Below are 15797 nucleotides of genomic sequence, written 5' to 3'. Positions count from 1 at the left end.
CTTCCTCTGCTGAGATGAGAAAGTGACGTCAACAGTCCTCGGATTGGATCAGGTAGTATATCGGAAGAGGTCTCTGGTCGTATCTCTAAAGTATGGATCTTTTCCTGCAGTTCACTGACCCTACTTATAATTGTACGAGGGGCGATCAGGTTGCTCCGACCCTAACATAGAAGGAATGACGTCACGATTGATTTTTTATTTTGTTATTGTTTAGTGATCCTTTATATGCTTTCAATCTGAATTGCAAGTCTGAGTAGCGTACAGTTTTCTTTTTACAGGGGTTTAACTGAGTGAAGTTGTGTCAATGTGCCAGAATGGAGAAAACTGAGGTGAGAGCTGTGATTAAATATTTTGTGAAGAAGAAGTGGACGGTATCCAAAATTCATGAGGACTTGGTGGATACATTAGGGGACAGTGCTCCTTCATACAGTATGGTGAAGAGATGGTGTCGTGAGTTTAATTGTGGGAGAGAGTCGTGTGAGAATGAACATGCAGGTGGAGCACCAAAAACTGTCATGACGACCGAAAACATTAACAAAGTCCACGATATCGTGCTGAAGGATCGTCGAGTCACTATGCGTCATGTTGCTGAGATGTGTGGCCTGTCATATGGCACTGTGCAAAACATAATTACACAGGAATTGCAAATGAAAAAAATTGCTGCAAGATGGGTCCCTCGAAACCTCACCCCAGATCAGAAGCGCACCCGAGTGCTCATCAGTCAAGAACTTCTTGACAAGTTTCGTGCTGACATAGACGATTTCCTTGCCCGATTTGTAACTATGGATGAAACATGGGTCCATCACTTCGACCCAGGAACAAAATCACAAAGCATGGAGTGGAAACACCCACATTCTCCACCAACGAAGAAGTTCAAGGTGCAAACGTCAGCCAAGGGTGTCCTTCTTGTGGACTATCTACAAAGAGGCCAAACCATCACTGGCACATACTACAGTGACCTAATCAAGAAATTACGTGATTCCATCAAGAAAAAGAGGCGTGGGATGTTGACCCGTGGTGTGCTCCTTCACCAGGACAATGCACCTGTCCACACCTCACGCATTGCGAGGGCCGCTATCGCAGATGCATCGTTCGAATTGCTGCCCCACCCACCCTATTCCCCAGATTTGACCCCCAGTGATTTCCATTTGTTCAAACATTTGAAGAATGACATTCGTGGGCAAAAAATTTCTGATGATTCTGAGGTGATAAGGGCTGTGGACTCATGGTTGGAGGACCAGTCGGAAGAATTTTTTTTGTAAGGTATCCACGCGTTGGAGCACTGATGGGAGAAGTGCATTGGAGTTGCAGGGGAGTATGTTGAAAAATAAAAAAAAAAATTGAAACCCTATTGCCGCTCTTTCTATGTTAGGGTCAGAGCAACCTGATCGCCCCTCCTACCTGCCTGTTCCTGAATTTCTTGGCGAAGAGATACTTCCATCTTTTTAGCCTTGTCATGGAGAAAATTAACCTTTTCTCCAGCTTCCTTTATTTCAACTTTCTGTTCTTGCACTATATTTTCTATGAGTTCTGTTCACCAAAGGTTTTTAGTGCTACATTAATAGACTCTACAGAACTCTTTAATTCTTGAACTCTCTCTGGAGGGTCACATTCAGATTCTCTTCCAGACTGGACAATTTCAAGACAGGTTTCCATATTCTTCTTCAATTGATCCTGTTCCTTCTCTATCCGTCCTTGCCGAACTGTTAAGAACTCTAGTAGCTGCTCTTCCACAATTTCCTTTACCCTTTCGTCCACCTTTTCAGTGACTTTAATACTAAGCTCTTCTATCTCCCCTCTGATGCCCTCTACCTGTTCAAGTTTGTGCTGAGAGAATAGAGCCTGTAACCCTGACCTTAGTTTTATATCTTCCTGTATTCTCCTTTCTTCCTGGGTTTCAATCAATGCACGGAAAATATCTAAAGTCTTCTTTTCTCTTTCTCTCTTCCTCCTCTTTCTCTTTTCTTCTTCCTCTTCTTTTTCATTCTTTCTTCTTTCCTCTTCCTTCTCTTTCTCTTTCCTTCTCTTTCTTCTTCTTCCTCTTTCTCTTTCCTTCTCTTTTCTTCTTCCTCCTCTCTCTCTTTCCTTCTCTTTTCTTCTATAGACTAAACTATGAGTTTGAACTCCATCATCTCCTTTTTTCGAACTTTCTCTATCTGAGCCATCTCTTTCTTACGCTGTTTCTCCTCCTCTATCCTTTCCTTATGTCTACGCTCCTCATCCCCCATTTCTTTCTGGTTTCGTTCTGCTTTATCTTCCATCAATCAATCAAGTAGCCAGTGATCTGATGAGGGTTTGGTAGGAACGCTCGGTTCTGGTTCTGTTTCTGGTGCTGACAAGCATGATGTGCATCGCATCTCTTTATTTGATGCCGAGGTTACTTCCTGCCCATCACAACTACTATGAAACCTCTGCAAACATTGGCAACACTGGAAGAATTCTGTCATTGGTAAGATCATCACAGAATCCAAACTTGGTTTCTGTATCCATTGTTGTTTTTCCTCTGCTTCGCAGATTCATTCCTGTAGCGTCTTTATCCATTCTACAACACCGTCTATGGCTCTTCCGAGTTAATACCTTCACTTCACTATCACAACTTTACCTTCGTGAATGCCAAGGACTTTCACTATCACCTTCGTGAATTCTATGGACGAACACTTTCAGTATGTACTAAATCGGGCATCACGTTTTAATTGCTAAAATAATTTGCACTCGAGTTCCCACGATTGAACCAAAATAAATATGCACTCGAGCCCCACGTTGGGCGCCAAAATAACTATGCAACGTCCCCGGTTGTACACCAGTCGTCAGAAAGTTAGTACGCTACTCCTTTAGTCGGGAACATGAGATTGATTGCTTGATTGATTTAGTTTATTTTACTTCGCGTTTTGTGCCTCTTGGCTAATTTGCGAAGATGGGGATGAGTGATGAAATGATGAAATTGGCGAATGGACATTCACAAACAACCAAGCACGAGCGGGATTCGAACCCGGGACCTTTGGTGTCGCAGCGCGATGGGCTAACCACTCGGCCACAAGGTCCAGCGGGGAACATGAGAATCTTTGCAAATCACCAGGGCTTGCTGGGTAGAGAAGAAACACATCACAGTATTCCAAGTTAAAAGCAGTTTTATAATCACTTATATTCCTATCGTATGTGGACTTACAAGCAAGGTACAGATTTGCTTACGTTTCAACCTGAAGACGAACAATTCTATAGCATATTTAATCACATTACAATCACTAAACACACTTGCATATAAAATTAACGTTGGACAAGACAAACGTAAATACACGTAAGTTTATGTACTTAATTATTATTTTGGAGTATAGCCAGAATGAAACGAAAGTAATTACCAATTACACTATTTGGGCATTCCATTAACCGTTACCACGTTTCTGTTGATCCCCCAGCTTCACCTGTTTTCTAACTGAGTTTGTCGTCACGAGAAAAACATTCAGGTGGGTTCACTTCCTCTGCTGAGATAAGAAAGTGACGTCAACAAGAACAGATTATGACGTATTTATAAACATATATACAAGTTCCGAACACAACTGTATCAATCTAACTATAGTTGTCTGTGACAACTTGCACATTATTTGAAGTAACAAACATTTTATACTTAGGAGTAATATTAACAAGTGAAAATTATATTAAAGAGAAAATAAAAAGTAGGTTTAATTCAAGAAATGCATGTTACTTCTCTCTTCATAAACTTTTGTCTTCTCGTTTAATATCTAAGAAACTAAAAGTAAAAATATAGAAAGCAGTAATTTTGCCTGTAGTATTATATGGATGTGAAACTTGGTCCCTTACATTGAAAGAGGAACATAAATTGAGAGTATTTGAAAATAAGATCCTTAGGAAAATCTTTGTACCTAAAAGGGATGAGGAGACAGGTGAGTGGAGAAGGTTACATAATTTAGAACTACATAATTTGTATTCATGTCCAGATATTATTAGAATGATTAAATCAAGAAGACTTAGGTGGGCAGGCCATGTGGCACGAATGGAAGACGAAAGAGGAGTTTACAGGATTCTTGTTGGGAAACCTGATGGTAAGAGACCTGTAGGAAGACCAAGACGAAGATGGAGGGACAGCGTTGAGATGGACCTAAGGGAAATCGGTAGGGATGGAAAAGAGTATATAGATCTTGCTCAAGATAGGGACAGATGGAAGGCCTGTGTTGCTGCAGCCATGAACCTTCAGGTTTAAGAAGGCTAGAGAGTTAATTAATTAGTTAACAAACATTTTATAAATCTTAACTTCTTACAAATATAAAACCTTAAACTCTCAGGTTCGTTACAACCCATATGGCCTACCTAAGGTTTTTGATTGTTTCTAATGTTGTATACGTCACGGACACTGCCGGACACTGTAATGAATGCATTGAATTTCAATGGAATCGTTACAACCCAGCAGTGTCCGTGACGTACAAAGTCAGAAAGGTAAAAATAGTGGCAAGATTCAAAAGAGGGAACATTTCTGGACGTTTACTGAAAGTCGGAGCCAATTCCAAATAAAAACATAGGTGCAGGAAAGATTTTATTAATAAGTAACATTTAGGGCATGTTGGGTATTTTTTACATCAAAATATGCAACAGAAACTGTAAATAAAGTACCACAATGTTGTTTTATAGATATATTGACACACTTGCATTTTATTTACATAATAACGTGAGATTTTCACAAAGAAATAACATTGTTTACAAACCAATAATCAAGGGAGTGACATGTCACAATTTGTTACCAGAAGACCATGGATTACACATCACAGTCTGGGCAAATTAAAAGTCCTTTATCATCCTGAGTTCCACAGACACTATGTGAACAGAAGAGTAACAAATGTCATATTTGCGCATCGCGATATATTCCTATGTAGGCCATATTGATTACACCTTGCATAGTGTTATTTTTTCCTTTGTTATAAACAATACTTCAGATTAAAGCCTAAACATCGTTGTAACGTATAAATTATGAGTTATCATAATATGTACTAGAGATATAAACACCTATCACTTGGAAGATGTAGTAAGTAATGACTTGACTATGCAATACTAGATCACATAGAACACAATCACGAGGTTTAGCTATTTCGCTTCTTTGTTCTGAAGTTACCGTAGTATAGGTACAGCAAACAGGTTCAATCACGTCATTCGGACAGTCTATATGCCATACTAACATCATTTGTTGAATTAACCTTGTAACTACTTGGAAACAGCAAATAGTTCATATTAGGTACTAGGCCATATTGGGTTCAGGTACCTTATGTGTTGTCTAAAAGGACGTGTTTAGAAAGGGGGGTCCTGGGGTCCGCACCTTCACAAAAGACTTATCAAGCCCAAAATTAAATAAGCATTGTTTGCTGTTGTTTACCTTGAGTGCTACTTTAAAGAACACATTTATTGTAGAAACGTACATTCAATCCTTACATTGTTGCCCACACAAATCCAACTCTTCTAAAAACAAATTGAGTATTGCCATGATTATGTGATTAGAAACTGGATTTGGTGCTACTCAGGGGAGACCCCCCGGTCAGTCACCCGGTCCGGGGAATAGGAATGCTATGTGATCTTCCAAGGTCATACATAACCTATGGCTAGTGATAGTTAAACTGTAACTACAGCTTGCCCTTGTTGCAGAAAGAGTTTCATCTTTTTTTTCTTCATTGTGAAAATAATCGCCCGATCAACCACAGGCCCAGAACTTCCTTTCAAAATGTGACCGATTTGTCCTCACCTCGCCTCGAGATAACAAGTATTCGACGATATTTGCCAGAAATGACCCAAACAAGCTCTCTGCCAAAGTATGCAGCGAGGGGGCGTGGTGACAGGGTAAAGCATCAAGCAGCAGGAATGAGTGACGCAACTTCGTGCTTCAGCTGCCGCAGAATACATCTCAGGCGTGTTGATCCGTATTTGCTGAAATGGGAGGTATGATAAAAATCTAACGTGGAGTTTATCTTGGAAGTCAAGATGTTATGTATTTGTGATGTGAATGTAGTCAATTAAAGAGTTTTGATCTGTTTATGTTTGGAAAAGTGATCAGATCAATGACGTTGATCTCACTTTCCAAATAAACTAAGCTCAATCGAAAAAAAGAATGAACGTACATAATTTGCAGGTCAGGTTTGAATAATTCCATAATATCAAATAAAATAATCCTTTGAGTCGCGTTTTTGCACAGAGAAAAATGTTAATTTTAGCCATATATTAAAAATTCTGTAGGGTCCTACGAGTAGCGACATTGCGGCAGATCACAGAACTATTTTCACAAAATACTACATAATCTGTAGTTAAAATATGAGTGGCTCGCAAAATTGAACCTACACCAAACTCATTACGAAAACAGAGAGACAATTAAGCTACAAAACCATATTTAACCGGAAAAGCAATGGCATTATACGAGAATAGGATTAAGCAAATTCAATACAAAAAAGAATACAGGTAACGATATAACTTTTACATGTAATTGATGTGCATAACGTGACAAGAATCTGACCGTACAACTGTTGAATTATTGTGGAGGTGTGTGTAGACCAGTCAACATATCTTCAGACCTTTGTTGCAGACAATTATTGTCAATTAGCTGAAATCTAATTTTAGTGTGTTTAAATTTCACCCATTCCTGTTATCTTGTGATGTCACTCTCGTGTGTCAACATTATTACATTGTTATTATTAAACCAAGACTAATAAAGTTGGTTGATTGGTTGATTTAGTGTTCTAAGTCCACTTTATGCACAGTAAGGCTAATCGGGACTGGACCTACAGCTTAAAGTGGAATCCGAACCACTATGTGCCTCCACCGGGTATCGAACCTGGGACCCCTTAAGACTAATAAAGTAATAAGTATTCATTTTGTTGAAAACTTCCAAGTGACAAGTTGTTCAGTGTAAGTACGTCACGACTAACGCCTGTACTGTCATGTGTAAACTTACTGCTGAAATTGTGTAACTTCTATGGAAGTTTGTATTCTCATCTGTTTACCATTTGCTTTTCTGCACGCTATTTGGGGCACGCAAATTTCACACTGCTGTGCTAAATTCTTTCGACCCACGACCAGCACATTTGCGAAGTCGAGAGATCAATGATGCAAAATAAAGTGACTCTTTCTTGGCACGGCAAGCCAGGCAGTGATATAAGGTAGGTGATTTTCTTGCGAAGGAATTTTGAAGAAATGATTCCTCAAAATTCCTTCTCTGGGGTTACTTTTTCCATTCACGATAAGAATAGCCATATTTGTATGTGCTACCGATTTTTTTATGTACAGTTTTGGCAAGTCATTTCAGTGGTGCTGTGTAATTTACACGACGTAGACGCACGCCCTATTTTTCACACATTAGACACTTGGATAGAAACATTTTAGACTACAACCTGAATTGAAGAAAGAAGAAACAGCTTTTGAAGATTTGATTTATTTTACGCCGATTTTCTGCCTCTTTGCGAAATTTCAACGATAGGTTTTGCAAATGTACTGTGTAGAGAAACAGACTAATGCATTTATTGTGAAATGTGTATGTGTGTTTGCAATTGGCGGCTAACATTACAGTAGACAAATTTATTTCATCACTTTTTTGTCCAGAATTTCAAGAATTGAGGTCTACCAATTAGCGTAGTCGCCTTGTAATCAAGGAGTCCCGGGTTCGATACCCGGTGGAGGCACATAGGGGTTCGGGTTAGAGTGATCATAATATTTTGATTCCAAAACGGAACATAAAAGAATGTTAGATTGCCCCCCCCCCTTTTTCCTGAAAAATCGCTTAAACCTAATTATAAAACAATTGTTATTATTGACGTATTAATATTAAATAATATTACGTTAATAATAACAATTATTAACGTATTATTTTATAATATGAATTAATAAATAAAAATATGACTTACATAGCGTTTCTGCCAACTTCTGATCAATCTTTGATGTGAGTTCTACACCGAAGTTGAGGAATGCCAGAAGTATTCATCAGAACAGCTGTAACTATATTCTTCACCAACCGTTTAAAAAACTTCCCCCACAAATCTGACACACAACGATTTGTCTTTTGAGTTTGTGTCAAGACTTAGGAATTTAAATTCTTGTTGCAGGTCAGTATTGAAACTTCATGTATGCTTCATGGCCATGCTTATTCGCTGCTGTACAAATAAGGGAACACATACAAAAAAATACAACCCGCGACGTCAGCTAACTTAAACAAAACTGCTGTCTGCTCGAAAGTTCTCCACGATAATGAAACATTTTGATTGTAGCATGAGATGTCTCTCAAATTTAGACTTCATATTCAATATAATTCCTAGACTTTTATAAAACGGGACAAATGGTGTATTTTTAATAATATGGACGGGAATACCGGGACACGCCTCTGAAACGAGACTGTACCGGTCAAAACGGGACGTATGGTCACCCTAGGTTCGGATCCCACTTTAAACTGTAGGTCCAGTCCGTCCCGAGTAGCCTTACTGTACAGTGTACATAAAATGAGCTTAAAACACCAACTCAATCAATCAATGTTCAAGAATTGAAACAAAGCACAAGAGATCAGTTGATATCTACTCCAGCATCAGTACAATTTTATCCCTTGAAACGCGTAGGATGTTAGAGAAAATCATGCAAATAGCGATGAACAATGTGCTTAATTGTATTTATGTATTTCACTATACGTTCAATATCACCGTGTTTTTTTTTTTTTTTAACAGTAGTGTCTCATTTATACAGTGGAATGAAAGAGTAATTGGATAAGAGAACAGTAAATCGATTTAAACTTGATTGAATAAGATTCAAAGAAACGTGGCGAAGTCCCGCTCAGGAATATTTTGAATCCACGAGTTGGCAACACTAAAACCAACTCTCCGGAGAAATTATAGATGTTTGGGCGTTTTGTCCCCCTGTGTGCGCGCTGGCTTGCAAAAAAGAGAGAAGGAAGGAGAGAAAAAAAGACTATCTATTCCGGCTGGAGTCATTTCTTTTGCCAAAACAGTTCAAGCTTGTTCTCACTATGTGACGCTGTCGACCATGATGGTTGGAAATGCAGTCGATGTGCAGTCAAGAAGGAATATTTTTGTGCGAACTCCACCAGCTGACCACTTGAGAGATTATCAAGTTCGATTCTCAGAAATGGAGCTTGGGTACATGGACGCCGACACCTTCTTCAAATTTTACAACGGTGAGTTTCCACTAGACTGCATGCCTTGCAATTTTAAAGTCACAGACATCTACTATCAGAGTGGAAATTATCTTTACAGCATTGGTTTTGTGTGGTAAGAGTTCGTTTTTTTTAATTAGAATTTGGGGCACCCGCGGTTTGCCCAGGATTTTCTAAAAGTGTTTTACGTTTTATTTTTTAAATAGTCAGTCCTATATTTTCCCATCTTATCTAGCATTTGAAGTTATTTTTTAGAAGTATCTACCCAAAGGTGGGGGGGGGGTAACAACCCCTCACCCGGAGCACGTCACTGAGAATCATGGCATCGTAAACACAGTTTCCATTGCAGATATATGGCCTCCCCGATGGCGCAATGATAGCGTCGTCGCCTTGTAATCAAGGGGTCCCGGGTTCGATACCCGATGGAGGTACATAGTGGTTCGGATCCCACTTTAAACTGTAGGTCCAGTCCTAATTCGGTGCATAAAGTGGACTTAAAACACCAAATCAACCAATCCATTGCAGATATATCGCTACAAAGAACTTCTCCACTGAATTTAAAGAAAATCTGGTTCTTAACCTGTTGCCCGTTGAACTAAGGGGTCTACGAAAACTTGAAGAAATGTTATGAACTTCTATGCTTTCCTCGAAGGTTGGAGGAAAATTATCAAATAAACCGATCTAAAAATTAACTTCCACGGCTTACTGTAGGTGAAACATAACATCTTTTTGTTAACGTTAGAAATTGTTTGCAATACAAAACTTGTAAATATAAGAATCAACATGTCCAAATCGTCAATGAACCAAGTACAATCTGCTTTAGTCGCGACCTTCGATTCAAACACAAAACAGCGAGAGAAATGAAATAGCCAGTAGCTATTGCTTTGTAAAGAATCGACAATGAAAAAATATTACCTACCTTTACGCACTGTGGAGTTTGTTGCGAGGTAAAGTTTTGATTTCTGCATCATGGAAAATTAGATTATTTCTTACGAAGCCTTAATTTCACCTCTGTAATAGTTTATTTGATATATTTCGTGCTCAGTAAAATTACCATAGCTGTCAGATATACTTACTCATGTAAATATGTTCAACTCAAATCTCCAACGAGAATACGTTACAATATCTTCAAAGTTCAAGACAAGATCTAAGTAATGACTAAAAATTTGGAATTGTCGCTTTATCGCCTAATTACGGAGCCATGATACGGTTCAAAAAACACAAACTTTCTTGGTTCCACAGACAAAGAATTGCCTTAGAAGGACGAATTACTCATTGCACATTTACAAGATTTGCATCAGGAACAGGGAAGTATTCACAGAATCTGTGCTGCAAATCTTGTTAAAATGTGCCATGAATGATGTGTATTTTGTAACGATTCGCTAGGTGTATCTAGTGAATATTTTTGTTTTCCTGATTCAAGCAGTAGATGGATTAAGATTCACTTTGAGTTTGTGTTGAAAAGGGCTCCGAGCAACCAACAACGCAAGATAAACTCGTATGTGGTGCTCTGAATGAAATTCCAGTTCGGGAAAAGTCCCTTATGTTTCCCTGGGCTCACTTAACTCCAAGACTTTCTGTAACTATTGAAGAGGACCCTGAAAGTATTGATGCCTTTCGTAACGACATGCTTGTGTGAAAAATAGATTTCTGCTCTCCAGTCTCAACAATATACGTAACCTATAGAAACCATTTAGTAAACGTCAGAATCCAGGTGTCAACTATTAAGTCCGATTTAATGAGACTTGCAAGTAAAGTATTATTATAAATGCAAAGAAATATTGATTGATTTGGTTTATTTTACTTCGCTTTTCTGAACTAGAACTGGTATTGCGAGGAGTGATTTCAGTCTGACCAGAACCAGAACTCGAACTGAAATTAATTTCAGTCGCGATCCCTGCTTCTGGCTAATCGCGAAGATGGGAATGAGTGATGATATGATGAAATTGATGAAGGGACATTCACGAGAAACGCTCATACCGAGGCCGGAATCGAACCGAATTCCTGTGTGAATCCCCTTTGATCGACTGCAAGCCATCAGTATTCATTCTCATTGTTGCCATCAGCTAAAAGTGTCTAGATAGAGGCGCTAGCCAAAAAAAGGGGGGAGGCATGTTCGGGAAGGAGATTGGCTCGCATTGTGGCTTTCATGTCATAAATCTTTTTAACAGTGAGAACTTCCGACTTTCAACTAAAGGTCCACATGTAAAGGAGACGGGAGGGGAAATGAAGGTCTATTTTAAGTCGTTTAGCCGGAAATCTGAGAGTTCGATGTGTTGGAGTGACGAAAGTATGCTCCACTTCTCTTATGTGTAATACAGATGCTTTTCTTACTTTCTTTCTATTTTTTCTCTCGTTCTATTTTCTCCCTCACTCATTCTTTCTACTTCTCTCTCTATTTGTACTCTCTCTCTCCCTGACCTGCGTGGCGTAGTGGTTAACACAGCGCGAAACGACGCCAAGGGTCAAGGGTTCGAATTCCGGCCTGGTCATGGGTGATCTTTTGGAGTGTCCCTTCACTAATTTCATATCATCATTCATCTTCACCGTCGTGATTGGCCAAAATTGGCAGAAAAGCGACGCAAAATAAAAATCAAATCAACTTTATCTACTATTTCTCTCTCTCTCTCTCTCTCTCTCTCTCTCTCTCTCTCTCTCTCTCTCCTTCCACCTCTCCACTTTTTCTCTACTTCCCTCTCTCTACATTTTTCTCTCTCTCTCTGTATGTATGTATGTGTGAGTGAGTGAGTGTGTGAGAGATTCTTGCTCAACTATAAATGACTGAAAAACTATCATGTAGAATTTTTAGTGGATATAGGTGGTGAGATATGCTAACTTCTGTAACCTATCGTTACCTTTTGAGCAAACTAACTCCAAACTCCCCAAATTTCTAGATACGTATGCAGGCCCGTAGCCAGGATTTTGTTTGGGGAGGGGCTCATCCCTTATCAGCAGCCGCCATCTACAGGTGAAGGGGGGCTAGAAGCCCTGAAGATGAATTTCTCAGTATTTTACAATGTATTATACAAGATGTTTAATCCTGAAGGAAGTTAAAATGATTACAACTACACACTATTTAAATTAGATATTTGTATGATTTCGGTAGGAGGGCTTTAGCCCCCTTAGTCCTCCCCCTGGCTACGTGCCTGTACGTGTCAATATTTTGTGATTTGACATTTTTCTTTGTATATTTTCCTTCATTATGGATTATTTTAACTTTGAACTTCATGGATTCAATAATATCACCTGCATATAGATGGATATTTTTAAATAAAGGGAAAACGTTGGCTATTCATTATGCTCTGGGGAAATTTCAGAAAAACTATATTTTACCGACACGTTGTGAGAGTGCTGCAATTAGTTTCATTAGTGCATAACAGATGGCACTAGTATGCACATCGTTCCCCTCGCTGGATATCCATGTACGGCAGGGTGTCCTCGATCAAGACTATTACTCGATTTGTAGCAAGCGCAAAAGCTGTGTTTTATATTTTCCCTATTATTCGTAGCTTTTCTGGCATTTTGGCTAATCGTGACACTTACAAATTGAATCGCACTTGCCTGAAACTTATGAATGGATACAACAAAGAAAGAAACATCCATGATTCCGAGGCAATTCATGCAAATAATAATTTGCTATGATAGAAACAAATATTCAACAACGAATTTTTTTCTGGGGGCGGGGGCAATAATAATAATAGGAATTATAATAATGATAATGGCATTATTATTATTATTGGCATTTTTCTGGTATCTTTTCAACACGTTCAATTTCACAAAGCACACAAACTGTATTTTTGAAAGACAAAAATGACGAATATAATTCCTTTTGTGTATATATGACATATGTAACTTTCATGTAGAGCATATGTTTTACACATATGCAACATGGAGCGACGTTAAATAAGTAAATACATATGGAACTTGTTAACACAAAATTGCGTACGTATTCAATGTTTCTTTAATACATATATACAGGGTGAGCACGAAAACAGTCCCTGGTTTTGAAAGTGTATAACTTTAATACCAAAAGTAGTATTCTGCGGAAATGTTCACACTAGTTGCAAAAACTCATAAAGTTTTTGGTGGTGTTCATAAAAGTAAAGGAAAGTAAAGTGTTCCCCTGTGCATAGCACCACGCCATGAAGGCGTATAGGGGGTGTAGGGGTAACGCCCCACACTTTCTTGATCCGGTCGTGAGTGGGGGTGATGTGATCAGCATCACGCCCCTGACCGCCTTTACCCCCCAGGGTTTCCCCCAGGTACCCATGTTATTCGACGCTGGGTAGGCGCCGGGGCCGCTTCCACCGTTAGAAAAGTTCCCGGATTTGAACCGGCCGGGGATCGAACCCGGGACCTTTAGTATGGTAGTCAGACGCGTTACCGACTGAGCCACCGCGGCCACTACCCGATGGAGGTACATAGTGGTTCGGACACCGGTGGTGTTCATTGGAATTACAAACACTCAATGTGCGCGTCAACTGTTACGCGGGAAACATCGAGACGTTAATCCAGCTCCAACCATACCTTCTCAAGCGTATCCGGTGTGATGAAGTTGACAGCTGCACGGATGCGTTCCTGAAGATCATTCAGGGTTATGGGTAGTGGAGATACATAGACCTGGTCCTTCAAGAACCCCCAAAGGAAAACGTCACAAACTGTCATGTCCGGTGATCGTGGGGGCCTCTTGCATAGATTTTGATCTTTGGGTCCAGCTCGTTCTTTCCATCGGTGTGGGAGGTTATTGAGAAAGGTTTGTACAGATTGATGCCAGTGTGGGGGCGCTCTATCTTGTTGTAGAATGTAGAAAACTCTCATGGAAGGTCGCCTCATCACTAAAAATTATCTTTGTCAGAAAGGTGTTCTCGTCCTTCATTAAAGTGTGAATAGTCTCGCAAAACTCACGTCGCTTTACCTTGTCTTATGGATATTACGTTTGAAACAATTGCAGCAGGTACGGGTGAAACCGCAAACGCTTCCGTAAAATCTTGCTTACGGTTGTTTGTGGCACCTGCAACTGCCTGCTAGCTTGACGTGTTGATTTCCTGAGGCTGCGTACAAAGGCTTCTCGCGCACGCTCCACAATTTAGTCAGAGACGGACGGTCGGCCAGAATGTTATTTTCTTTGATCACAAATGTTTTATGACATTTTAAAATGGATTTGTTTGTTGGTGGATCAACATCAAAATTTCGTTTAAATGCACACTGCACTCTCACAACACTGCTTGTTTTGGCAAGTTCTAACACGCACCAGCTTTTTTGCTGCGGGATGAACGCCATTTTCGATGTCACTGCCCTCTAGCTGCTGAAGTCACAACTAGCGATTGTGGAAAGGAAGATATGAAAATATTTTGAGCTAACTAAGCTCTGGATATCAATTTTATCAATATATTCAAGTAACTAATAATTTTATGACATCTTGAAATCAGGGAGTGTTTTTATGCTCATGCTGTATTATAATCAATGCATCCACCTCATAACAAACCAACAACAAAAATGATATAAATTATCCTCTCACATGTGTGTGCTCCATTTCCTCAAAACTATTTTTCATATAATTAAAACAAAACTGTTTAGCAACAACAGTCTGAAGTACACATTTGGTCTTACTTCTCTCTCTAGTAATTTAGAATGCATTACAGGAAAGAAATACAATGCGAGCGAAGCGAGCCAGAAAATTTTCAGATCCAATTCTTGCAAACTTATTGATTTAATAGGGCGCAAATAAATTCACGGGGTGCCATGGCATTCTCTTTAACAACTTTTTCATTTAGATCCTTCGGTGCCCAGGTCCGACTCCTGTCACTCCCTAGCTACGGCTCCGAACTTGATGAGACTGTAAGAAAAGCAGACAATGCGAGCGAAGCGAGTAAGAAAATTTTACGAAACGTATTTTTATTTGCATAAAATTTTAAATCGAGGAAAAAAATTGCCCCTGTGTGCTCCTGCAAGTGATCTTGGCAGTCGGTTAGAAAAATGCAAGAAATAATGAAAACTATTTCCATCTTGAGTATAATTTTGTCCTGCTACTCTTAGATTCTGCTAGACTTGCTTTTCTTCATTTCAATGTTTGCCCCCCATAGAATTGGCTTCCGTGCAAGGTTGGGGGGCAACGCCCCCTTCCCACGTGTTTGCGCCACTGGCTGCAAATAATTTCGCGGAGCGCCATGGCATTCTCTCTTTTACAACTTTTTTCATTTACATCGTTCGGTGCCCCCTAGCTACGCCTCGGTACTTGATAAGAGTAAGAAAAGGAGGACTGCGAGCGAAGGGAGCAAGAAAATTTTACAAAATGTATTTATATTTGCATAAAATTTGAAATCGAGGGGGCAATATTCCCTCTGTACCCCCCCCCCTGAAGGTGCCCTTGGCCGTCAATGTTTGCCCCCCTTGCCCCCCTAGAATTGATTTCCTTCTAATGTTGGGGGGCAATGCCCCCCTGTAGTTGCGCCACTGGTGAACAAATAATGTTATCTAACAACCTACATTATCCAAATCTGCCAAAGACACATGAAGTAGCACTCGTGTATCCAAGTGCAACAAGGCAAGATACGGGTCAAAACCCTATCTTCTCTTTCTGGGCAAGTAAAGTCTGGAATCAAGAAATGTTTCCCAATAAAATGCTGTTCTAGTTTTGAAGTTAGGATGTTCTTGCAAA

General features: G+C 39.6%; 1 protein-coding gene across 1 annotated transcript in view; it reads left to right on the top strand.

Moving 5' to 3' along the window:
* The first annotated feature begins 9032 nt into the window (after window positions 1-9032).
* Window positions 9033-15797, top strand: part of LOC145987651 (sarcospan) — a 72260-nt gene continuing 65495 nt past the window's right edge. Inside the window, exon 1 of the mRNA XM_083122154.1 lies at window positions 9033-9160. Coding sequence (XP_082978280.1) covers window positions 9112-9160 — 49 coding nt within the window. The 5' untranslated portion in view covers window positions 9033-9111. The remainder of the gene's footprint in view (window positions 9161-15797) is intronic.

The sequence above is a fragment of the Lepisma saccharinum genome, chromosome 5, assembly GCF_977018435.1.
Source record: "Lepisma saccharinum chromosome 5, izLepSacc3.1, whole genome shotgun sequence".
Taxonomy (NCBI): Eukaryota; Metazoa; Arthropoda; class Insecta; order Zygentoma; family Lepismatidae; genus Lepisma; species Lepisma saccharinum.
Note: the sequence above shows the minus strand (reverse complement) of the source record. Positions and strands in the feature narration are given on the sequence as shown.